This window comes from Oryctolagus cuniculus, chromosome 10, assembly GCF_051225735.1.
Source record: "Oryctolagus cuniculus isolate XC-2025 breed Fujian yellow rabbit chromosome 10, ASM5122573v1, whole genome shotgun sequence".
Classification (NCBI taxonomy): Eukaryota; Metazoa; Chordata; class Mammalia; order Lagomorpha; family Leporidae; genus Oryctolagus; species Oryctolagus cuniculus.
Window position 1 is genome coordinate 35,557,827 of NC_142876.1, and position 26,923 is coordinate 35,584,749.

A 26,923-nucleotide genomic window follows, 5' to 3' on the forward strand; every position below is an offset into this window, starting at 1 on the left:
TCAATTACTATTTAATCAAATTATTTGGTTTAACCAAGCCAAAGAACACCATTTTTTGATAAATAAGATAGAATTTGGAACTGGCACTGTGGTACAGTGGGTAAAGCTGTTACCTTCAACACCATGTTCCTATATGGGCACCAGTTCTACTTCAATCCAGCTCCCTGCTAATGCACCTAGGAAAGCAGCAGAAGATGGCCCAAGTGTTTGGGATTTTCCACACACATGGGAGACCTTGGAGGAAGCTCCTGGCTTCAGCCTGGCTCAGCCCTGGCCACTGTATCCATCTAAGGAGTGAACCAGTGGATGGCAAGTTCTGACTTTCGAATAAATAAATCTTAATAAAGAAGACAGAACTCAACTAAATCAATTAACTTGTTCCTACAGACCTACTTCTTCCATGACATTTTTATGCATTCAAAACAAAGGAAAAATATAACATCCTATTATACAGAGGGATTTTTTCTTTGAAATTTCAGACAATTCCACCTATAGTCATCTTGTCATAAGCCCTCCTTAAGCCCAGGTCAAATTACCCTTTGAGAATCACTGTTTCATTTCCATTGTCTTAACTTTTAGATTCTCAAATCAATGCAATGTCTTAACTTTCTCCAAACTGTAACGTGGCTCATTAGTCTACTCCTTCACAGTAATTGCAATCCCAATTATAAGGTGGTACCTTGTTTTTCCAAAGTTTCTATTATTCTCTTTTCACCAACCAGTTCTTTCACAGAAGTTATAATTAACCTAAATTAGTAGTGTCTCTTTTTCCTCAATCTTTTAAAATATGATCCTTTGATCAAGTAAATTATTTGAGAAAAGCCTGAATTGAATGAAGGAGATTTTATTATCATTACTGTCACTACTTTCTCATTATACCATCTTTTGTGAGTATTCAAAAAACTATCAGCTGCTTCCTCTCCATTTGTGACACATGGCTACTGTGTTAGACTTTAGATGAGTAACTCTTTAAATTGATGGGTATATCTAATTCTCAAGAAACTATTTCTGGATGAAATAAAAACAAAAACAAATCCAGTTGTGTTCCATTAAACCAGAGCTCCAGACCCTGGACTCACAGCAATCCCAAGCAGGCACCCTTGTGTCTGAAACACCACATCTTCACCACTGCAATGCTCACCTCCCTCTATACTCTACCCAACATTCCCTAATGTATCTGTGTCTCAATGAATACAAGCATTTTTCATCTGCTCGTTACTTTCTCTTTGCCTCCTCTTAATCAAATTGACAGAAACTAAAGCACATTCCAAAGGCATCAAGCAGAGCTACTAAAATGAAAAGGAGAAGGTGGAGAAGCATGCTTTTGCACTAACCTTTCATGTCTAAAGACATGGATTCAGATATAAATCAAACACTAAAGCTTGGGAGTCACATCCAAAACCCCAGGTGGATACACATCCTAGTCACAAAACTTTTACAATATGACAAGCTGAAAAGTGGAGGATATGGGAACAATCGGCAACTTTGTTCAAGTAAGGCTCACAATCATTATTAAAATGCTAAGTCATGGACAAGGAAAGTTTAATAAATGTCGCAGAATATGGCCTTTTATTATTTTCACAAGTCATAAAGAAACACATTGTACTTGTAAAAATTAGGGAAATTTAGAAATGTGAATGAGGAAGATGGAAGAGGAAATACTATACCACATTTATTTCTTCCTGTTCCCTATCACAACTCTAAAAAATCCATGTTAAAAAAAAAAAGACATAAACTGAGAACTATTCATTTTTCCTCAAAGGAAAATTAGGTATGTTCATAATGATATAAAATCATTACAGAAGTTAATTCCACTTCATATATTCTGAAAAGATTTGGCTTATAGAAAATGTTAAACTTGGAAAGCTAGCTTTTAAAATTCAGTTATTCATACTGCAGTTAGAATTCGAATTTCATAGCTGAGCAATAAATCAGAATAAAGAGTATTAAATTCAGCTTGCAGTTGAAGTTTTTTGCTTAATAATTATCTAACACCATCTTTTCACAGGCCATTTCAATAGTTAATCTTCATTTCACAGTTCTCTTGTCCCATTATCCCTAGGCAACCAAGACAGAATCAGTTCTATAACTGAATAAACTTTCTTACATTGCACTTTGGAAACTGTCACTATGCTATTTACTTAGGCTCATGGGTACAATGTATACTAACCATGCTTTGCTATTATTAGGATTTATGTACACCTTTTTAGTCTCAAGCCAATTGCCTTCTCAACAATTATATACAGTCATAGTAAACTCACTGGCTGGAAAATCAAAGTAAAACAAGAAATAAACCATTCAGTTCTAAACACTTAAACCTCATCTATTTTCAATTCTTTTCTAAAAATATTCTTTTCTAAAAATGGCAGTATGAGAAATATAAGCATTACATGTACAATCTCTGTCCCTTCTGCAAGAAAATGCAAACATGGAGTATACAAATTCATTTCCAGTTTTTAAGACTATATCAAAGATCATTTCAAATGTTTTGAGGAACTGACTGACAATCTAACTGAACAACTATTTTTAGTCTGTAACTACAAAATGAAAAAAGAGAGAATGTACTATTGCAACACAATTTTAAGAACAACCTATCGAAGTACAGTTTTAAGTTGAAAACATAAGTATCAGAGCTGACACTACAGCACAGTAGGTAAAGCCGCCAGCTGTGGTGCGGGTATCCTACGTGGGCACCATTCAAGTCTCTGTTCCTCCATTTTCTTTTAAGATTTATTTATTTATTTGAAAGTCAGAGTTACACAGAAAGAGAAGGAGAGGCAGAGAGAGAATCTTCCATCCTATGGTTCACTCCCCAATTGGCTGCAACAGCAGGAGCTGCATCAATCTGAAGCCAGGAGCCAGGAGCCCTTTCCAGGTCTCTCACAAGGGTGCAGGGGCCAAGGGCTTGGGCCATCTTCTATTGCTTTCCCAGGCCATACCAGAGAGCTGGATTGGGAGTAGAGCAGCCGGGACTCGAACTGGCACTCATATGGGATGCCAGCACTACAGGTGGCGGCTTCAACCGCTAAGCTACAGCACCAGCCCCAGTTCCTCCACTTTCAATCTGGCTCCTTATAATGCACCTGGGAAAGAAGCTGAGGATGGCCAAGTGCTTGGGCTCCTGCATCCATGTGAGAAGCCAGGAAGAAACTCCTGGCTCCTGGCTAGTCTGGCTCAAAACTGGCCACTGCAGCCTTTTTGTGGGGTTAACCAGCAGACAGAAGATCTCTCTGCCTCTCTCTATATCTATAACTCTGCCTTTCTGCTTTTCAAACAAATAAATAAAAATTTTAAAAAGGAGAACATAATTATCAAAGTGTATTCTCTCTGATAAGACCATGACAAATATCAAAATAAACATTTTCTCTGGAATAAGGCAAGGCCAATGACTCATGCTTTGGGTGAGGAGAGTTGTTTTTCAGGAAGCCTCTCAAACATGTAAGCCAAGAGGCATGCACTAAGCAACAATCACAACAAAAACCGCATACAGCCAATCATTCAGATTCTTCAAGCCCTGTGTAATAATGTTTTACTCTAGGCAGGCACACTGGAGAAAAAAAGGAATCAAAACACACCAACAACTAAAAGTTGATAAGCACAGTTTTATCCTCTAATAAGATGAAAACTGTAACTCTAGGTAGACAAATAATCCCTATGATTTGCTATGTCAGTACTTTTAGAATCATAAAATATGAAAACATAAACAGGATCTTAGAAATATCCATTCTAAACACCTGATTTTATAGGTTCAAAAATTAATTTTCCCTGAGTTGGCAAGACGGCTAAAACTCTGACTCACAGTAAAGTGTTCTTCCCACTGTAAAATATTTCAAGTGCCCAAGCTTCCAATTTCATCAAATCTATCATTTCTAAAACACATTTCTCTTCAGTAGCAACAGAGATAAAGCAGGCTCTAAACCTCAAACAGCATGACCAACTGCTGAACCAAGAAGGGTAGATCAGTCCAAAGTACCAAGAAATCAAAAGAGCATCCTTCAAAGAGGGAGCAGTTCCTTTACAATGCTACAAACAGTATGGATTTTTCCCCGTAAGAAAAAATCATTACTGGTTTTGATGGTTCCTATTTGGTCTTTGGAGAACATAAGTTAACACTGACACAAGCTGTCACAGCATAGCAAGATCTGAAGTCACTACTTCATTCAGAAGTTAAAAGTACATTTCTATTAGGGGTAAAAGAATATGGAACAACCCTAGGTTCCAATTAACAAAGACTTCAACATGCTTTTACTTATTAATTTTTATCCCCATTTTAAAGATTTATGACAACAGATTGACCTGAAAACTGTTAAGCATTCTGAATAATACAGACAGCACATAATTTTAATAACTATCTCTTGAAAAAATAAGACCCAATTTGCCATATTCTAACAGAAGGAATTTAGATTCTTGACAATGATCGTTACCAACAAAAAAATACTGAGAAGGCTTCTTCCTAAAACTTCGGTTAGCTCTGCATATGCTTAGTAATCATTTATGGAGCTGTTAATGTGCACAGACAACTAAAGGAATAAACATACAATCATTCAATTCTCAAGAAGTTACTGTTTCAATTATAAAAGAACAGATCATTATCAAAACATATCTTTTTTCCTAATAAAAACTCAAAAAACAAAAATGAGAAATATATAAGTCAGTCCTTAGTAACACCAGGGGATTAATTACAGGATCCTTATTTTCATCTCCCGTCACTCCCCTTGGATAACAAAATTCACAGATGCTCAAATTATCTATATAAAATGACATGGAACTTGCATATATCCTTACACACATCCTCTTATGTATATTAAATCATCTCGATTATAATACCTAATACAACGTAAAAGCTATGCAAGTTGTTATACGCGGAGGGAAAAGTCTGCACATGCGCATTAGGGATGCAATGTTTTTCGACAAATATTTTCAATACAACACTGGTTGAAAAGGAGGATGTAGAAACCACAGATGTAGAGAGTAAATTGTATAAGACTGTCCTACATGTAAAAGCCAGAATGCTAATTCAAACAAATCGCGAATATTATACTAAATACACTGTTTAAAAATGTCAGCATTGAGGCAAGTTGTCGCTCCCCCTCTTCGCGGAGGAACGACACAGGACCCTGCGCTGTTCTTTTGTCTGCTCGGCCCTTCCCGGGTTTGCTGCTGGTTCTTCCCGGGTTGGCTACCGTCCCTTCCACCTCCGTGGAAGGGCGGTTCCCCCTGGCCACTTTCCCCACTTCCGTGGGGGAGCAGCACACCGCCGGCCGGCTCTCTCAGGGGCTGCTCAGGTGTTCCTCAGGTGTACCTGGTGCATGTTGTCTCTCTCCTCCTTTATAGTCCTCTTCCACCAATCCCAACTCTGCTACCCACACGCCGAGTACGCTGCTCTCCTCCAATCAGGAGCAGGATCAGCTCCTGCAGGTCATCACTCAAGTTGGCGAGAGGCAGCTGCGTAGAAGCTGTTTACTCCTCTCGCAGCGCCATATTGTGGGAGAGCAGATGCATAGAATAAGTCTTAATTCCAGTAACTTAGTCTAGTCCGAGTTGCTCCCCACAGCAAGTGCTGTGGTATGGCAGGGAAAACTGCTGCCTGCAATGCCAGCATCCCATATGGGTACCAGCTGGAGACTGAGCTGCTCCACTTCCGATCCAGTTCCCTGCTAATGGCCTGGGAAACCTGCGAAGATGGCCCATGCACTTCGGCCCCTGCCACCCATGTGGGAGACCTGGAAGAAGCTCCAGGCTCCTGATTCAGCCTGGGCCAGTGCTGGCCATTGTAGCCAACTGGGGAGTGAACCAGAAGATAGGAGATCCGTCTGTCTCTCCCTCTCTCTCTTCTTTTCAAATAAATACAATAAATAAATCTTTTAAAAAACAAAAAGTCATCATAGTTAAGAAAAACGATTTTTAGCTTTCCATCAAAAATAAGCATGGAAGAAATTATTAACAGGTGAACAGGAGCCTATCTTGCTTAATACAAAAACAAACTGGATGCACTATGCACTATACAGCTTTGCATTTTTTGATATCTTCAGATTCAGAATTTCATCCATTTTATAAATTATGCTGTTCTCAAGATAATTTAAGAACATTTCCTTCTTCAATACATGCTAACATACCTCTTGCATTTGAGATTTAACCTTTCACATATTATTAGTGTGAGTTCATTCTTAGAAAATTTCTATTAACCACTCAAGATTTAACAAAGTCACTGAGAGTAGCACAAACAAAAGTTCATTGCTAATATCAACTCTTATGAGAAGGGGGACAAAATAAAAGATTGAGAACTTTTCTGTATCCGTTAGACTAATACAAAGAAAAGTGTCAGAATGAGTAGCTGAATTCAATATTAAATTTTCTTTATTTAATTATAGAAGGGGGAGATTGACAATATATATTGGCCAATATTCTTGTCAGGTACTCTTGGCATCATTTTTCCTTTTTTTTTTTTTTTTTTTTTGACAGGCAGAGTGGACAGTGAAAGAGAGATACAAAGAGAAAGGTCTTCCTTTGCCATTGGTTCACCCTCCGATGGCCACCGCGGCCGGCACACTGCGGCCAGCACACCGTGCTGATCCGATGGCAGGAGCCAGGTGCTTCTCCTGGTCTCCCATGGGGTGCAGGGCCCAAGCACTTGGGCCATCCTCCACTGCACTCCCGGGCCACAGCAGAGAGCTGGCCTGGAAGAGGGGCAACCAGGACAGAATCCGGCGCCCCGACTAGAACCCGGTGTGCCGGTGCCGCAAGGCGGAGGATTAGCCTAGTGAGCTGCGGCGCTGGCATATCATTTTTCCTTAAATACAAAAGGACACAAAATAAATTTGACAACAAACATCTGTATGGGTAGCCAATGCAAGTCCTAATTTTTTATTATTAAGATTTCTTCCACATGTAGTAGGAGCAAAAAGCTGTTAAATGGCAACAAAGCCTTCTCCTGACATTAAAGATTCACCCATACTAGTAAGACTGTAAAAGAAAAACACACGTAAGAATTAAAGATACTTGGGGTGGACATTTGACTAGTGGTTATAACACCCCCAACCCAAAACAGTTTGCGTGGGTTTGTCATCTGCCTCTGTCTCCTGACTACAGCTTCCTGCAGATGAAGACCCTAGAAGGTAATGACGACAGCTAAAGAAATTGGGTTTCTGCTGCCCATGTCGGAGATTTGTATTGAGTTTCCATGTTCCTGATTCAGCCTTGGCACAGACCCAGCCATCTCTGGTACTTGGGGAGTGAACAAGCAAATGGGAGTTCTCTGTCTCAGAGCTCTGTTTCTCTCTCCCTTCCCCTTTCCCTGTGTGTGTGTGTCTGTCTCTCAAAACAACTTTAAAAAAAATTAAAAGAAAAACAAGAAAGTCTCTAAACAAAAGAACTGCAAAATGACCATTTTTCTTTAAAGATTTATTTATTTCAAAGGTAGAGTTAGAGAGAGAGATCTTCCATCTACTGGTTCACTCCCTAAATGGTTGCAAAGGTCAGGAATGGGCCAGGGCTAGGCCAGGCTGAAGCCAGGAGCCAAGAGCTTCAGCCAGATCTCCCACATGGTGTCAGAGGCCCAAGGATCCAGGCACATTAGCAGTGAGCTGGATCAGAATTGAAGTCGCTGGGATTCAAAGCGGAGCCTATATGGGATGCCAGGGCTGCAGGCAGTGGCTAAAATATTGTGCCACAGCACTGACTCAAAGGACTTTTAAAGAGTACCTAGTGGTGCTTTGTGAAAGAGCATTCATAAAGTTACACTGAGATAATTTAAGCTCAGAATTGAGCTTAGTTTGTGTAACTCTAAATGAAAAGTCTATATTACAACACTTTTGAAAGAAAAAAGAAAAGATAATAACTCAGTCTGCTTACAGAAAGAGGGTGAAGGCAATTTAGTCAACTATATATCGAGTCTTTATTTCCAAAAAACATTAAGTATTTCTAGCATACAGCACTTATATCTCTAAGGCTATGCCATCCAAAAAGGTAGGCAATGATTTGAAATATCACTAAAAGACCCACATTTTCATATCTGATGGAACTGCAAAAAGAAAAAGCAGCATATTGTGTGACCCAATTTACAAAAAAATGTCTAGTATAGTCAAAGAAAATAGATTTGCAGCTGCCAGGAGCTGAAGGGAGGAAATGGGGAGCAACTGCTAATAGGTACAAGTTTTTTCCCAGGGGTGATGAGAACATTCTAAATTTATTTTTTTTTTTAAGGTTTATTTATTTATTTGAAAGGAAGAGTTCCAGAGAGGCAGTCTTCCATCAGCTGATTCACTCCCCAAATGGCAGCAAAGGCGGGAGCCGGGAACGATCTGAAGCCAGGAGCCAGGCACTTCCTCCAGGTCTCCCACACTAGTGCAGGGGCCCAAGCACTTGGGCCGTCTTATACTGCTTTCCCAGGCCATAGCAGAGAGCTGGATCAAAAATGGAGCAGCCAGGACTTGAACCAGCACCCATATGGGATGCCAGCACTTCAGGTGGCAGCTTTACCCACTACACCACACCACCAGCCCCAAACATTCTAAATTTAAATAACCGTGATGATTATATAACTCTGTGAATTTCCTGAACAATAGTGCATTTTCCAATGATAAATCTTATGGTATGTGAACTATATTTCAATAAAACTGTTATTAAAAAGTTAAACAAATACGAAAGACTTCATAGTGTCATAATATACTACAATAGACATCATTCAGGTGGCCAGTGTTGGGTGCAGTGTATTAAGCCACAGCCTGCAATGCCTACAACCCATAGGGGCACTGGCTTGAGCCCCAGCTGATCCATTTCTGATCTAGCTCCTGCTAATGTGCCCAGGAAAGCAGCAGAGGATGGCCCAAGTGCTTAAACCCCTGTACCCATGTGGGAGACCTAGATGGGGCTCCTGACTCCTGGCTTCAGCCTGGCCCAGCCCTGGCCATTGCAGCCATTTGTGGAGTGAACCAGAGGGTGGAAGATCTCTTTCTATCTCTCCCTCTCTCTGTAACTATACCTTTCAGTGTTATGGCTTAGCAGGTAAAGTTGTCACCTGCAACACTGGTATCCCATATGGGTGCCAGTTTGAGTCCTGGCAACTCCACTTCTGATCCAACTCCCTGCTGGTGTGCCTGGGAAAGCAGCAGAAGATGGCCCAGGTCCTTGGACCCCTGCTACCCACCTGGAAGACCTGGAAGACCTGGAAGAAGCTCCTAGCTACTGGCTTCGCATCATCCTAGCCCCAGCCATTGTGGTAGTTTGAAGCATGAGCCAGCAATGGAAGATCTCTCTCTGTCTCTCTCTCTCTGTCTTTCAAATAAATAAATAAATCTTAAAAAAAAAAACAAAAAAAAAGACATCATTCAGAATATTCCACCTGTTCAAAAGTCACACCTTTACCTTGGCAAGGCGGCTCATCTGATCTTCTGACAGAGTACTGCTTGTTCTGCCAGGAGTTTTTGTGGGCTCTGATCCATCTGCTTCCACATTGGGCCAGACTTTCAAGTCATGCATTCCTTGGCGAAACATACTATAGGAAAAGAGAATGTTCAGGGTAGACAGGAAATTTTAGATTCCTACAACAAAGAGAATGCTACAAAAGTAAACGGATGTCTCTATTGCCAAGCTGTAAGTCCCTGGTGGATTGTACAGATATTAACTCAGCAACTAAAATCCAGGTAACACTTTCTCACATGACATTCATTTCTTCTCTGAAAAGTTAGAACTATTACAGAGAAATATATACAGTAAATAAAAAGAAGAACTGGTATTGTAGCACACACAATATTTCACTGGACATCTTAGGAATCAGAGACAAAATTCTCACCAATGGAATAACGTCACATTTACAATCACTGAAATAAAAATTTATAAAATTATATAACTTTTCTGTGACAATTCAGCATAGTAGACTATGGGCTCAAACTACCTAAATTTGAATCTCAACTCTGCAATCTACCATACATATGACTTTGGGTAAATTAATCTCTCAGCACCTCAGTTTCTCATCTGTAAAATCAGATAAATAAAGAGTATCTGCATCTCACATGGTTACTGAAAAAGCTAAACAAAACATTAATAGCAAAACGTACTTCGAGGAGCCGGCATTGTGGCACAGCGGGTTAAGCCCCTATCTGTGAAGCTGGCATCTCATATAGGTGCCAGTTCAAGCCTCGCCTGCTCACTTCTGATCCAGCTCCCTGAAAATGCACCTGGGAAAGCTGCAGAAAGAAAATGGCCCAAGTCCTTGGACCCCTGCACCCACATGGGAGACCTGAATAGAATTCCAGGCTCCTGGCTCTGACCTAGCCCAGCTAAGGTTGCTGCAGCCATTTGGGGAGTGAACCAATAGAGAAAGATCTCTCTGTTTCTCCCTCTCTCTCTCTGTAACTCTGGCTTTCACAATAAATAAATAAATCTTTATTTAAAAAAAAAAAAAAAGGTGTCTGCTTAATTGTAAATGTTTACATAAATTTTTTTAATCAAACTTTCTCACTAATTTCTTCATAGATCTTCCTGAGGTAAACAAGAGGCTCTTCACTCACATTGTGTAACGCATGAAAGCAAAGATGCCACACACAGTTAGATTGGGAACTATAAAGGATAGCTAGAAACTCATGAACACAATGAGATTAAGGACCGTATCTGTCAAAAGGTCTCTAAAGTTGGCAGCTGGCACCGCGGCTCACTAGGCTAATCCTCCACCTTGCGGCGCCGGCACACCGGGTTCTGGTCCCGGTTGGGGCGCCGGATTCTGTCCCGGTTGCCCCTCTTCCAGGCCAGCTCTCTACTGTGGCCAGGGAGTGCAGTGGAGGATGGCCCAGGTGCTTGGGCCCTGCACCCCATGGGAGACCAGGAAAAGCACCTGGCTCCTGGCTCCTGGCTCCTGCCATCGGATCAGCGCGGTGCGCCGGCCGCAGCGCACCAGCCGTGGCGGCCACTGGAGGGTGAACCAACGGCTAAGGAAGACCTTTCTCTCTGTCTCTCTCTCTCACTGTCCACTCTGCCTGTCAAAAAAAAAAAAAAAAGTCTCTAAAGTTGGCAATGAAACAGACAATTCCAGCAACCATATTTGCAAAAGTTTACATAACAGGCCTAGCAAAAAATGCACAGACTGGATATGGAGAATGAAAATTCTCAGTATTTATTTATGGTACACATTTTTTCTAAAAGCTGCATTACAAAAGACAGCACACATACAGAGCTTTTATAAACTACTCTTTTTTCCCCATTCAACCAGATATACAACATCAAGCAGACCTGCTTGGAGCAGATGCTAAGAAACTGGGTACAGGAGGACAGTAATACCACTCTAAAAGAACAGTCTCCCATGCACCTCCAGAAAGAGCACAGGGCTTCCTTTCCTTCTCTCTACCTCCACATCCCTAGTGAATACCAACTGACTGAACTTAACTAAATCAAAAGTAAGTCCATTTGGCAGCAAGTTGGTTTCCTAAATGATTTAGGTGACTTGGGATGGATCCGGAGAAGAGAATTAAGGATACAAGGGTAGGGGCGATGCCAAGTGACTCAAATGATCAAATGAACATATTACTTTCTTTTGACATTAATGGAACCTTACAGAGAGTTACACAGCCTCCAGGTGGCAAGCCAGAAGATGCTCTGAGCATGTGTCCACCTGGGAAATTAAGCCAAACAGGCAAGAAAGAAACAACAGCACAGCAAGACCTCCTCCAGACTCCAGCAGAGGCCCAGCAACAGCTGCTGTTGATGTTCCAGCTCACAATGCCAAGTCAGGATAACAGCAACTTCCCTAACTTCAGGACTTGAAATGGAAAAAACATTTTCATGAGAAATCAGCAGCTTGCCTATAGAGTTCTTTGCCAATTAATTCATCCTAATGATCAATGCATTCTTGATATAATTAGAAATCTCACAAGCTAGATTTCCAATTTCAGGGCAGTAAGTTACTCTAGCCTTATTCTAACAGATCAGTCTTTAAATTATTCATTAGGTAATTTCCTAAGAAGCTTTGCTTCATATGACTCAATTATACAAAGCAGACATAAGCAAATAACAAGATTTGGGAGTCACAAGTACCAATACTACAATATTAGATGCTTTAAGGACTACTTTAAAAAGCTACTTAGTGCATACTATAACGCTTTAGGGAAAAAAGTGAGAAGCAATTGTTGTCATTGCATTGTTTAACAAACACTGGGGAAACTACAGCCAAAGGCAGTAGTTTCCCTAAGTCATGAGAACTAGGGTGGCACATAGCATGATTTTCAATGATAGGTGGAAGAAAATTTTCACAGGCTTCCTCCAGAGGCCACACAGAAGACTCATGTTTCTTTGTCTCTGTAAATGCCAGCAGCATCATGCAGAGAAGCAGCTGTGACCCAGCAGCCTAACTAGATGCTGGCACCTTGCAACACCCTAAAGATAATATTCTTCCAAAAGCCAAAGCTGTGCAAGTCCTGTAGTTGGTTTGGGAATGCCTGATTTTTCTCCAAAGAAACTCAGCTTGCCCTCAGGGCATGCCCCAGGACAATGAGAAAAAGATGTTTTAATATCACAGGGTTTCTTAGAATTCTTTCTTCTTAGGTGAAGGTCAGTATAAGCACCAGTCTAGAGGTAATAGGAGTCAGTGACCTAGCTTTTTTGCACTCATTTCCCACTATTTAAAGTATCCAAAGACCTTTAGTAAAGTTTAATGCAATCATTGGGATAACTGCCCTACAACTGTATTAACAGAGGCTTGGGGCTGGCGCTGTGGTGTAGTAGGTAAAGCTGCCATCCGCAGTGCCAGCATCCCATATGGACACCGGTTCGAGACCCAGCTGCTCCACTTCTGATCCAGCTCTCTGCTATGGCCTGGGAAAGCAGCACAAGACGGCCCATGTCCTTGGGCCCTTGCACCCATGTGGGAGACCCAGAAGAAGCTCCAGGCTCCTGGTTTCGGGATGGCCCAGCTCTCAGACTGTTGTGCCCATTTGGGGAATAAACCAGCAGATGAAAGATCATCTCTCTCTCTCTGCCTCTACCTCTCTGTAACTCTGCCTTTCAAATAAACAAACAAATCTTAAAAAAAAAAAAAAAACAGAGGCTTACCTTCACCTTAAAATGACACTAGCTGAATATCAACTTTTATCTGACTAGGTACAAACAGGATCATTCTAATTGAAGAACCATTTTTTTCAATAATTATACACATATTTTGCAAATAAATCAATTTAATATCCCTTATATTTCAGTAAGGGTTTTTTTGCTTCAAATTCTAGAATTTAATAATATAGTTATTTTCATTGTATCTAGTTTAACTGTCACCCACCAGCGTTAAATAATATTTGTTTTCCACGTGCAGTAGAGGCATCAAGCTCTTCCTTTAAAATAAACAGAATTTGGGGTGGGCATTTGGTATGGTGGTTAAGACACCACTTGGGATGCCACATCTCATATCAGGGTGCATGGATTCAAGCTCTGACTCTACTACCAATTCCAGCTTCTTGCTAAATGATGCAAATTTCAGATACCCTGCTATAAGTGAGATAATTTCACAGAATTTGTATTCCTAACACATTTCATTTGTATCTTGTATCTCAGGACATAGTAGAACAGTATGAATTATTTTCCAGTTAGAATTAAGAGAAAACAGATGACTTTTCAAGATTCAGTCTTATTTTAGTCAATTCTAGGAAAACAAATGTAACTCCCACTTCTTGCAGCTACTGCCTTTTTGAAAATCCTTGAGGTTTAATTACTTTTCAGGGCTGAACAAGAAGTACCAATTTGTCTTTCAGGTAGATATTCTGCTTGGTTTGTATGGGAGGTAAGGAATTTTCCTTTTAGTAAGACATACTTAGAATTACAAATAAAATGGGCACCAAGGGAAGGAATCAAGGAAGAATGCATGAGAAAACTGCACACACAAGACATATAAACAGACAGCTATGACGAAGCTTAATGCAGTGTTTTTCAAAATGTGTTCCATAGGCCACTTTTCACAGAATCAGTCAGGATGTTTATTTAAAATGTTGACTCTTGGGCCCTATCACAGACTTTATTAAAAAACCAAGAAGATGCTTTTGTAGTAAGCCTCCCAGACACTTTATACAGAGATTAATATTTCCTTAAATTACTTTTTAAGAACTTGCCAAAAACCAAATAAAACATTGTCATATAGGATGGTCAGAGAAAGTTTATTTGGCCTTAAGTGGATCATTTCACTGCACAACTGTGGCAATTTCAATTGTCACTCACCTAAAGCCTAATGAGAAAATCTCCTGTAACCAAATCCTACAGTCACCTAAATGCACATACATGCTAAAACAACTATTTTTATGAGAACCTACAGTTGATTTCCAGAAGGCAAACACATGTGAAGAATCCCTGGAGGAAAATCTGAGAGGCTGGTCTGGCTGTTTCTCAAAAGCTTCCAGCCTCTATGAATAATAAACTGGCACATATGCTTTCCCCTTCTATAGCAAGCAAAGCTCTTTTCAGTAAAGAATAAAAGGATGCAAACACTTGGAAAAGGAAGGATGTTGATTTATTATTATATCCATTCTCTCATACCATGCTATTTTACCAAATAGTATATTGAAAAACTTTAGGTTACAGTGTTTCAAATTATGACTAAATATTGCTGTGTGGTTTTCAATCACAAGTTTAGCTACTATAAATTAGAATACATCTAGATTTCATTCATAAGTTGCACCCTTTCCAACACACCCTATTACCAATAGAAAAATTCATTATTATAAAAGTGTCAGTAAAGTTTCCCAACAAAATAATGAGTTTATTTTCTTCACTGAGAAAATAATATTAAAGTTCAAATATTAAGAATATTCAGATAATAATCTAAAAGACTAATGAAGGTTATCTTTTTTTTTTTTTTTTTTTTTTTTTTTTTTGACAGGCAGAGTGGAGAGGAAGAGAGAGACAGAGAGAAAGGTATTCCTTTTCTGTTGGTTCACCCTCCAATGGCCGCTGCGGCCGGTGTGCTGCCAGGAGCCAGCTGATTCTCCTGGTCTCCCATGGGGTGCAGGGCCCAAGGACTTGGGCCATCCTCCACTGCACTCCCGGGCCACAGCAGAGAGCTGGCCTGGAAGAGGGGCAACCGGGACAGAATCCAGCCCTCCGACTGCAACTAGAACCCAGTGTGCCGGTGCTGCAGGCGGAGGATTAGCCTATTGAGCCGCAGCACCGGCCGTGAAGATTATCTTTTCAAAAAAAGATTTATTTATTTGAAAGTCAAGACTGACAGAGAGAGAAGGAAAAACAGAAAAATATCTTCCATCTGTTGGTTCACTCCTTAGATGGCCACTATAGCCATGGCTATGCAAAGCCAAAGCTAGGAGCCAAGAGCTCCATCCAGCTGTCCCACATTGGGTGCCAGGGGGCCAAACATTTGGTCCATCTTCCCCTGCTTTCCCCAGGCCATTAGCAGGGAGTTGGATGAGAAATGGAGCTGCAGGGACATGAACTGGTGCACATATGAGATGCCACCACCTCGGGCAGTGCTTTTACCAGTCACGGCACACTGCAACGGTAGCCCACAAAGATTCTTTTGAAATCAAAACATTTCATTGTAGCCTAGAAAAGAGCTATGCATGAAACTCATTATAAAATGTATTAAATACATAGATATATCATGTATAATATATAATATTTTAGACTCATCAAATATATTTAGTTATTTAATCAGGAACTACTATATGAAATAGGTACTACGTTACTTTATTTTACAGATGATGAAAATAAGACATAAGGAGAATAAATAACTTGCCTAAAGAGACAAGATATTAAGCAAAGCAGCCAGGATTTCAGATAGATAATCTACTTCTACAACCCACTGTCCTAATGATTATACCAAATATACTATATTGCCTCTCTTCTCCTTAAATAATAATGAATTGAGTATATAAAGATGCTATCTTAAAATAGTTGGAAAACATGATTTACTTAAGGTGATGAAACAAATAAAGACTGGTTTTGTCTTTTTAAAAAACTAATTCCCAATATATCACTGCTTTTCCAAAAGTTATTTTAAATAAGTCAAAGATTTAAATGTAGGAGCCAGCACTGTGTACAGAGGGTTAACACCATCTGTGATGTCAGCATCTCATATTTGAAAGCCAGTTCTAGTCCCAGCTGCTCCTTTTCAAATCCAGCTCCTTGATAATGTGCCTGGAAAAGCAGACAGATGACCCAAGTACTTGGTCTCTACCTTCCACATGGGAGACCCAGATGTAGTTCCTGGTTCCTGGTTTTGGCCTGCCCCAGCCCTTTCTGTTGTGACCATCTAGCAGGTGAAACAGACAATGGAAGATCTGTGTCTCTCCCTCTCTCTGTTAATTTGCCCATCAAATAAATAAATACATCTTTTAAAAAAAAGATTTAAAAGCAAAGGAATGAAAGCATAACAGAAATCTTTTGTAAAAAACCTAAATGGAAAGAACCTTCTAAAAACTCAACATTGTAATTTAAAGTTCACGTACAGAAAGCAAACACACACACACACACACACACATTCAAAAGAACAAGCCAAACACAAAAATCAGTAATCGTAACATAACATACAGGGGGCTAATTTCATTCATGTACAAAGACTTCACATAAAGCAATAAGAAAATGACAACACAAAAAAAGTAATGGATTTTATGGTATCTGAATGACATTTCAATAACAACAAAATGGGCAAAGTACATGCTTCAAGTCACAGAGAAGACTTTGGATGTTCCCAACACAAAGAAATCATATATATGCCAATTAGTGATCATTACAGACTATATACATGTATTGGAATATCACACTGTTACCCCCATAAACATGTCAATTACTATGTGCATTTTTTTTTAAATGGATTAGCATCTTAGGAAATTTTTTTGAGATTCTTTTTTACTTTACTTGAAAGAGTTAAAAAGAAAATAAAAATCTAAAAAAACACAAAGGGAAAAAAAAATGACCAAATCTATGTACCTACCTGGTTTTCACTTAGAAAACCAGACCAGACATAAACTGCTAAAGACCTCCAGAAAAGAAAAGCGTTAGAAAGCTGTAACTATAGATTCAGGGATATAAAATCTTTTTCTGTCAAGGGCCATTTCAGTATTTATACATTTTTCAGGGGCCATACAAAATTACCAATTTAAAAATTAACTTGCTATAGATTTAATTGAATTTTGAGTTACAACCCGCAGTTGTCTTGGAGGGATCAGATCTAATGATTTTGTGGTCAGACATTTCGCACCCCAGGATTCAAACAGAATGCTTACCCATACTTTCCAAAAAGTGAAACTGTTGTTCCTCCCACAGGCACTGCTTTTCCTGGTCCATACACATCCCATATGGTCAGGGCCACTTGGGCATTCCTGGGTAGATCGGGGTATTTCACGGGTAGTCTCAGCCATTCATTCCAGCTATGGAAATAATGTTAACACAAGCATATAAATTATCTTTTAAATTAACAAATCATGGAGGGGCCGGCGCCGCGGCTCAATAGGCTAACCCTCCACCTTGCAGCGCTGGCACACCAGGTTCTAGTCCTGGTCGGGGCGCCAGATTCTGTCCCGGTTGCCCCTCTTCCAGGCCAGCTCTCTGCTGTGGCCCGGGAGTGCAGTGGAGGATGGCCCAAGTCCTTGGGCCCTGCACCCCATGGGAGACCAGGAGAAGCACCTGGCTCCTGCCTTTGGATCAGTGCAGTGCACCGGCCGCAGCGCGCCAGCCGTGGCGGCCATTGGAGGGTGAACCAACGGCAAAAGGAAGACCTTTCTCTCTCTCTCTCTCACTATCCACTCTGCCTGTCAAAAAAAAAAAAAAAAAAAAAAATCATGGAAAGCATTGTGGAGCAGTGTCTAAGCCACTGCATGTGACATCCACATTCCATATCAGAGTGCTTGGTTCAAGTTCCAGCTACTCCCAATCCAGCTCCTTCAAAATGCTCCTGAGAAGCAGCAGATGACAGCTTAAGTAGTTGGTTGAGTCTCTGCCACCCACGTGGGAGACCTGGATGGAGTTCCTAACTCCTGACTTTGACCTGGCCTACTCCTGGCTGTCGCAGCAATTTGGGGAGTGAACCAGCAGATATAAGATCTCTCTGCTTCTCCCTCTGTCACTCTGCCTTGTAAGCAAGCAAGCGTGTGAGTGAGTAAGTAAATAAATGAATCTACTAAAAATGACTTCATTAACAGACCATACAAGAAGAAAGTGTTTCAAAAAGAGTAAGTTACTACTCTAAATATACAGTAGTCACTCCAATCTCAAATACAGCAGACACTTCAATTTCAAATACAGCAAATAATAAGAGCCCATGAAAAATGACACTTCAATTCTTCAATCAAGAAACTCAGCCAACATTAATAACACAGAATGGAACATGATAATAGATAATAAAACGTGGAAAGACATTTTAACCTGTTTTGAATCAAAGTGTGATTTTCCTTAACTATTTTCCAGAACGTGATTTTACATTATAAAGATAAAATACTCAAAATTATTCATATTATGTCAAAGCACTGCTTTTTTTCCATGTGAGACTTTTCTGCTCTTCAAGTGATTTCATTAATGCTGTTAACACTTAGCTACTATTGCTTTATGTTTTTAAACCCTGTCTGTATACAATAAGTTATCTCACTAAGGGATGTTTGCTGTTAATGTAGTAATGACAGCACAGCTCTTTTTTTCTTAAACCCTCTATTCATCTGTCTAAACTTTCTTCTGCATTTAAATTTCACACTGAATTCACTTCATAATTGCAACTCCCTTAAAACAGCAGATGATTTTAAAATCCCAAAAGAATACTGTACAAACAATATACAAAATAATATCCAGCAGACTCACAGAATTCCATTTCTCTCCATTAACTCAAAATTATTCTAGTTACTAAAAATTACTCTCAGAGGGTTATCTAAAAGTCTAGATTAAATATATTTGCATCAATAAGAAATTTAATAGAATTTTCAAAAACTGACACAACAAATCATTCACATCCACCAAATTTAAGGACCTCCGGGAAAATCAGACCTGGCTATCAATATAAGGAAGCAAAAAATCATTAAATCTTTTTCTTCTATCAAGTTCTTAAAAAAATTAAGTCATATGCTTAACAAAGTCATTATCTACAACAGATAAACTTGAACATCTAAATACATCCATTTAATTACTATCCACATGGTAGGACAGACTGAAAAAGGAAATACTAAGCAGCAGCATATTTGCCAATCAATAAACTACAGAGGAAACTAACACCCACTAAAGTTAAAGAGAAAAATCAGTGATAATATCCAAAATGAACTGGGAAATTTCTCACCTCTTTATTCTGAACCAACACCTATGACCAGTCATTCACCTCAAATTTTTTATTACCCAATATCAGCTCCCAAACCTCTCCTTAAAGCAAATCAACTGTAATCTGTTTTTCATATAGGACTTTTGCAGAAGAGCTGTTTTAGGAAAATGATTCTGCAGCTAAGCAGTTTGAAAACTGCTCTAGATATTCTAAAATTTACTTAGTACCATTTTGTTCACTCCGTCCCTAAGAATCATCTTTTCCCCATGCCCAAACCTCATTAGTCTCAAGAGTAAGTCATCCGCAACATTCAAGAAATTTCCAGATTGTAAAGCCTAAATCTGAATGCCAAGGGCACACCATTGTACTAACTCTCTCTCTCTCTTTTTTTTTTTTTTTTGTGTCAAAGATTTATTTATTTATTTGAAAGGCTGAGTTACAGAGAGGTGCAGGGCAGGGGGTGGCGAGAGAGAGAGCAAGTGAGCAATAGAGAAAGACTTCCATCGCTGGTTAACTCCTCAGATGGCTGCAATGGCCAAAGCCATGCTGATCTGAAGCCAGGAGCCAGGAGCTTTTCCTGGGTCTCCCAAATGGATGCAGGGACCCAAGGACTTAGACCATCTTTTACTGCTTTCCCAGGCCATAGCAGAGAGCTGGATTGTAAGTGGAGCAGCTGTTTTGTCTCAAACCTGCTCCCATATGGGATGCCCACACTGCAGGCAGCAGCTTTACCCACTCTGCCACAGCGCCAGCCCCCAACTCTCTAGTCTCACTAATACACCATTACCAAAAAAAAAGTACAGGGACCAGCATTGTGGCATAGCAGATTAAGCTGCCACCTGCAGTGCTGGGATCCCATATGCGTGCCAGTTCAAGTCCTGGCTGCTCCACTTCCGATCCAGCTCCGTGCTAATGCACCAGGGAAAGCAGAGGAAGACGGCCCAAGTGTTTGGGCCCCTGCACCCATGTCCAAGGCCCAGAAGAAGCTCCTGGCTTTGGCCTGGCCCAGCCCCAGCTGTTGTGGTCATTTGAGGAGTGAACCAGCAGATGGAAGACTTCTCCCTTTCTCACTCTCTCTCTGTAACTCTGCCTCTCAAAATAAGTAAATCTTTTTTTAAAAAATCACACTATTACATCCTCTATGGCATTTAAATTCTAGTAGTTGTTATTTTACTTCAATGTGTGTAGTGCGATTTCTAATCTATTATGATATAAAGTAAAATAAAAGTGTCCTTAATAATGTAAACTGCATGCCTACTAGTAATTATTCACATTAAAAAACTGGGAAATCTGTAGTATGTACATCTACAGATAAGAATCTGCCTTAAATATAATTTTTTTAAAACATAAATTTTATTCATTTGAAAGGCAGAGTTACAGAAAGAGGCGGGGAGATAGAGAGAGAGATCTTCCCTCCGCCAGTTCATTCTCCAAATGGCCGCAACGGCCAGGGCTGGACCAGGCCGAAGCAAGGAGCCTGAAGCTTCTTCTGGGTTTCCTACATGGGTGGCAAGGGCCCAAGTACTTGGGCCATCTTCCACTGCTTTCCCAGGCACATTAGCAGGAAGCGGGATCAGAAGTGGAACAGCCAGTTCTCTAACTGGTGCCCATATGGGATGCCTGTGTCACAGGCAGAGGCGGTTAACCTCTAAACTACAACGTGGACCCCTTAAGTATAATTTTAAAAAGTACAAGTTTGTCTCACCATGGAATCTCCTATTACAGTACATTATAGAATAGGAAATAATAGGATACACCTGATAAATTTAATTTTAGAACTCTCTTAGGGCCAGTGCCATGGCATAGCAGGTTAAGCCTAAGCCTGTGGTGCCAACACCCTATATAGGCATTGGTATGAGTCCCAGCTGCTCCCTTTCCAATCCAGCTCTCTGCTAATTGCCCAGGAAAGCAGTGGAAGATGACTCAAGTGCTTGGACTCCTGCACTCACACGGGAGACCTGGAAGAAGCTCTTGGCTTCTGGCTTCAGGTTGGCCTAGCTCTGGCCATTAAGGCCATTTGAGGAGTGAACCAGCGGATGGAAGACCTCTCTCTATCTCTCCCTCTCCATCTGTAACGCTGCCTCTCTAAATAAATAAATATAATTCTTAAAAAAAAAAAGACTCACTATGAAAAAAAAAAGAACTCTCAAAACTATCACACAGAAATCAAACAGATTTAAATAATTTGGAATCTCACAATATCCCAAATACAATAGGAAATGCAAAAAATTTGTATGGCAAGAGATCCTATTATGGTATAATTTCTTTTTTTCCACACTAAATATTTCTCTTAAGGAAGCATTTTGAAAAATGCTGGCTGTATAAAGTTTTTGCCTTCATTGATTTTACAGGGCCAGTTTTTGTTCTGATAAATAGACAATAAGTTCAACTCAAATACTAAACAAAAAGATATACAAAATCTGCAAACTTTTCTCTTAATCTAAAAGAATATCATGGGAAAAAAAAGCCCACCTTCATGTTACTTCAATCAAAATAGGCTATTTTTCCTAAACTATTTTCTACACAGCGTCTTAGAGCTTTTATTTTCAAAAAGCCATTTTGTGAGGCCAGCGCCATGGCATACTAGGTTAATCCTCCGCCTGCGGTGCTGGCATCCCATATGGGCACCGGTTCTAATCCCAGTTGCTCCTCTTCCAGTCCAGCTCTCTGCTGCGGCCCGGGGAAGGCAGTGAAGGATGGCCTAGGTGTTTGGGCTCCTGCGCCCGCATGGGAGACCAAGAAGAAGCACCTGGTTCCTGGCTTCGGATTGGCGCAGCGCTGGCCATAGTGGCCATTTGGGGAGTGAACCAATGGAAGGAAGACCTTTTTCTCCATCTCTCACTGTCTATAACTCTACCTGTCAAAAAAAAAAAAAAATCCTTTCTGGCCAACCTCAGTTTAAAAAAAAAAGAAACCTCTAAGACAACTTAGTGAGTACGGTACATTGTTTTAGGTATGATATGGTATTGCAGTTATGTTTTTAAAGATATATAGGGCCCAGCACTTAAGAGCCAGCATCCCATACAGTGTCCTGGCAACTCCACTTCAGATGCAGCTCCCTATTAATCTGCCTGGGAAAGCAGCAGAAAATGGCCTAGGTCCTAAGGCCCCTGCCACCCACATGGGAGACCCAGAAGTTGTTCCCAGCTCCTGGCTTTGGCCTGGCCCAGGCCCGGCCATGGCAACCATTTGGGAGTGTACCAGTGAATTAAGGTATCTCCCACTGTCTCTCTTTCTCTCTCTCTCTATAACTCTCAAATAAATAAATAAAATCTTTACAAGAAAAAGATAAAAATATCTACAAAAATACTTACTTAAGATGATATAATCTTTAGAATTTGCTTCAAAGCTCTGGTAGGAATACAAGATCTGGCACAAGTAACTAGTTAGTATTTAGGTAATATGGATGTAGAAATTTATTCCATTATATGTAGGTTTCAAATTATATTCAAATAATATTCATTATTTGTAGGTTTCAAATTGTCCAGAATAACATATATTAAATATATACACATTTCTGTGTACGTGTGAATAAAACCACTAAAAAACTACTAAAGAAATTACACAATTAAAATGCTTGGTTTTGATGTAGTCAGATCACCAAAGCTCAGGCTTCTCCACTGGTATAGAGTTGTATCCTCAGCAGCATAGCCTGGCTATCTGTGTGACCACATTTTGTCTTCTACAAACAATGTGAGTATAACCCTCTTCCTTAAGAACATTCCACCTTGTATCCTGCACTGATCCTACCTTGATGCTGAATAAAATTCACTGACTGAAATTTAGAACACCCAATAGTCTATCAGGCAAGAGCTGTCAAGAAGTAAGATTAAGGACCCACGATATGAAAACAAAGCCTTCCATTCATGGTATTTTCCCTGAATCCCAACAGTTTGTTAATGAACCATGCTGAATAAACCATGAACCTAAAAGCAAGACTCATGTGTGCAGTTATAATATCTGAATGGATGATACAAGATCTCCTTCTAAAGATCTGAGCTCCAAAATACAAGTTGGACATCATTTCAGGCTATCCAGAAGTGTTTATGTGTTCAGATGCACAGAATGGTAAAAAGTTTACACATGTTACAGATATGGTTTTGATTTTGGTAATGTAATTCACTTTCATTTCAATTGCAGTTATAACTATATGTTTGTATGATACTGCTTTCAACGCTCTTATTAATAAGCATAGGTAGAAAATTCCCCTGTATTCTCTATAAAATTACTCTCTCAACCTCTATAAAGAAATGGAATAAGAGTCTGAAATCTATCATGTGCAAGAAAACAACTTACTTCCATCTTGTACTAAATGCCTTGTAAGATGTTCTCACCGGCAAGGCCAGAGGCTTTCCTTCTGCAAAAACTTGACACGTAACATAAAGGTCAGAGCATGTATCTTGGTATAACCCTGAAAACTTCAACATTGGATCTTCTAGGACAGCTTTATAACTCTTTTGTTCTCTCTTCCCTTCCAAGCTTCCTCTGAAAGCACAAAAACAATGCTTTAGACATACATTTATTAAGCAAATACTCACATGCTCAACAAATACTAAGAAGAGTTTATGTTTATATCAAGGAAATCTGATCACTACTGAACAATATTTTCTTGCATAAGAAATTAGTTATTTTACCTATGAAAAGGGTCTCTTAAAATCCTAACATACCTAAGATTATTCTTATCTTCATCAACAAATTTTTTCCATTTTAGGCATCTTAATTTTACGTAAGTGTTTGACCTAGCAGTGAAGACATCAGTTGGGTTGCCTACACCCCATGTGAAAGTACCTGAGCTGGAGTACCCCTGTAAGATGCCTGAAATGAGTCTGAACAACAAAAGTAAGTGGGAGTTAAAAAAAAAAAAAAAAAAAAAGTAGGAAGTCATCTAAAAGGGAAAGAACAGCATTATATAAATGCTGTGTCTGGTAATTTCAAGTTGTTCAATATTAACCAAAGCAGAAAGCTTATATGGGGAAGCAAAAGATGAGAATGAAAACTTGTGGCTGAACAATGAAACTAAGTGGCCACCAAATTCATTTCAGTGCCTAGCACAAAACAAACATTTTAAAAATATGTTAACTGAATGACTTGAAGAGAAAATGACATAATCAGATTTGTCTACACGATTCTTCTGGCTGCAGCACAATATACTGGAGAAGTTTACTGAAAGCAACAGTTGGAATACTTACCATCAAAAGCAAAAGGAAAAAAGTATGTTACTGAAACAGTGGGGTAAGAGGAGCGCGAAACAGAGATTTAGCAGGTAGATTTAAGACACCTTAGTGAATGATGCAACAGAAAAAATAAGAGGTGTCACAGTTTTCTGACTTAAACTGGACAGAGGATGTGAACAATCAACAAAATAGGGTGACCGAAAATAAAGAAAGTCAAAGGCAAAGGGGTAGGTTAACAATGTGCTCAACTTTGGAAAGTTGCCTTTGTAGTTCTTTGGGACATGTTAAATGACCACGTTTTGTGGGCCACGAGAAAATGTATTTAGAATGTACTGCAGCCATGCAGCCCTTTCACTGAGAATGATGATGTGGTCATTAATTTGTGAGCTTTGGCAACAGTTCTATACTACTACTTACACTGGACAGACTTCCAACTCAGTTTTACTCCTGTTATTATATCAGTTCCATCAATCTCATATCAGGATATTACGCTCTTCAAATCCAGTGCCCCATTTTCCTTCAAGATTTTCCCCCTTATCTTCTTGGTTCTTTACCAACAGTCTTCTTTATTTTCAACTCACTTTCAACTTCTCTGCCTTCACAATGCCAAACTGCTCAAAGATTCAACTGACGCCTCTATCACCTCCCGCAGTACTAATAACTACTACACTCAAGTGCTCAACAAACGAGCACAAAAAGTACTGCCAACAACCACATCTACCTGTATCTTCTCCATAATTTTTGCAGTCCCAATTCCACCCTCAGCCCCGTTCCAAACTAAAGATGTTCCTCTTATTTACGGAAGGACTATGAATTTACTGCGCCTTTTCCTCATCTTTAAAATGAGACAGTAAGAACTCCTCAAAATGTTAAACATCAAAATTTTCTGAAGACTACGGAACCGAAGGACTAGTCCTACTGCTGTCCTTCTCAGAAACCATGCCCTCAATCCGCCCACACAACCCGTCTCCCCGATCCACGCTCCTTCGCTTTCCAAGCCACTGCCCTCCGGGTTGCCCCCAGTCCGGGCTTTCCGGGCAGTCACCATCTTCTCTTCCCCCGCTCCTCACCCCTTACCGGCACCTGTCTTCCCGTCCCTTCGCCCCAGCAATCTCACTTCCTGTTCCCAGTGTTCTCTTACATCTTAAGCTGCACGTTGATGTCCAGATCACAACTGTAGATGTAGTGAAACTTCTCTGCTTCCCCCATGGCACTCTCGCAAAATCAACACGTCCGGAGGAAAGCTAAACACAGGAAAAACTCCAAAAAACAACCCGCTGACCTACATCGCTACATTTCACAAGCACTTCCGGTTCCGCCTCTCGACCCTCGCACCGCCAATCCCGACCCAGAGCGCCGCCCCAACACAGCGGAACTCCACGCCCAGGCACTACTACTGCGCATGTGCAAGCTTCGCTCACCATCTTGCTTAAGGGTAACTAGAAGACGGAAACGCAGCCTAATTGGTTACATGCCAGTCTTCCTGTCCGGAGAAGACAAACTTTTCTTTATTAAGAAAAAGAGCCGTTATTTGAGCTCGAAGTGTACCTAAAATAAATCCAGAAGGGAACTCGAGTCAAAAATGTATTGTAAAAACTTTTATTGGATGGTGTATAAACAAGGAACGAGGACAAAAATGAGAATTTTGCCAAGCTTAAATTCCACTGCTTGGAAGACACCCTGAAAACACCTGATTGGATTGTGATGTAAACATGAAATATATCTTTGACATTAAATGAGGTTAAGTGAGTGAAATTTGGGATCATATTATTAGAGTATTCAGCTATTTTGGCTATTATACCTCCTTACTATTCTGTTCATATTATTATTTTCTACCATCTCACATAATTCCTCTGCTTAAAGTCTTCAAAATTCTTTCAAATATTTTAGGATGTGGAAGTAAACAAAAACCACATAAATAAGACAAGCAAAGCAGTTTATTCAGCGTTTGCCATAACAAAAGAGTCACACCATCATTAGCTTGGTGGTGACTCAATTGCAAGCACAAGAATATAAACGCTTTGTAGCAGGAAAAAGGTATGACCAGATTGGAGGTTGTTGGCATGAGGAATCTGTAGTTATCAAATCCTCATCATTATGGGCAGAGTGCTATAGGGGTTGAACTTTGGCTCCCTGGAGTTACTGCTGTAGATTGTGGGTCAGGTTTCAGGTTTCTCTTTTTTATATTTGGTCTTGGCCAATGTTGCTTTAGTGTCAAGGATAAAGACCAAAGTGCAGCCAACAGTTTTGGTTGTCCATCCCTCCCCCTTAATTTTTGTTCCCTTTTTACCTGTCAACAGAGTTTTCCCTCCTTTCTTTGCATGAAGGATGTCATGATGACATGAAATCTGGAGTTTCTACAACCCTCTATGGATTTAAAGATGTGGGCTTGAAAATAAAAGCCAAAATACTGAAGTTGGCAAAATGTTATTAAAGAGGACCATGCCTCTTTAATAATAGTACAGAGCTACTAAATAATTCAGAAATTGTCTACATCTCCATTTCTTATTAACTAAATAAAAAAGTATGCTTA

At 39.9% G+C, this 26,923-nt stretch overlaps 1 protein-coding gene across 2 annotated transcripts in view; it reads right to left on the reverse strand.

Annotated features, from left to right (window-relative positions):
* The window catches only part of PIK3C3 (phosphatidylinositol 3-kinase catalytic subunit type 3), a 151,844-nt gene extending 126,104 nt beyond the window's left edge, over positions 1–25,740 (reverse strand). For both annotated transcript variants that reach the window (XR_016214052.1, XM_008261249.5), the window contains exons 1-4: positions 25,532–25,740; positions 23,513–23,701; positions 17,205–17,348; positions 9,364–9,493 (exon numbers count right to left, since the gene is read on the reverse strand). Coding sequence is in view for 1 of the 2 variants with exons in the window: in XM_008261249.5 (XP_008259471.1) it covers positions 9,364–9,493; positions 17,205–17,348; positions 23,513–23,701; positions 25,532–25,599 (531 nt within the window). In the remaining variant the exon portion in view is untranslated. The remainder of the gene's footprint in view (positions 1–9,363; positions 9,494–17,204; positions 17,349–23,512; positions 23,702–25,531) is intronic.
* Between the last annotated feature and the right edge of the window lie 1,183 nt (positions 25,741–26,923).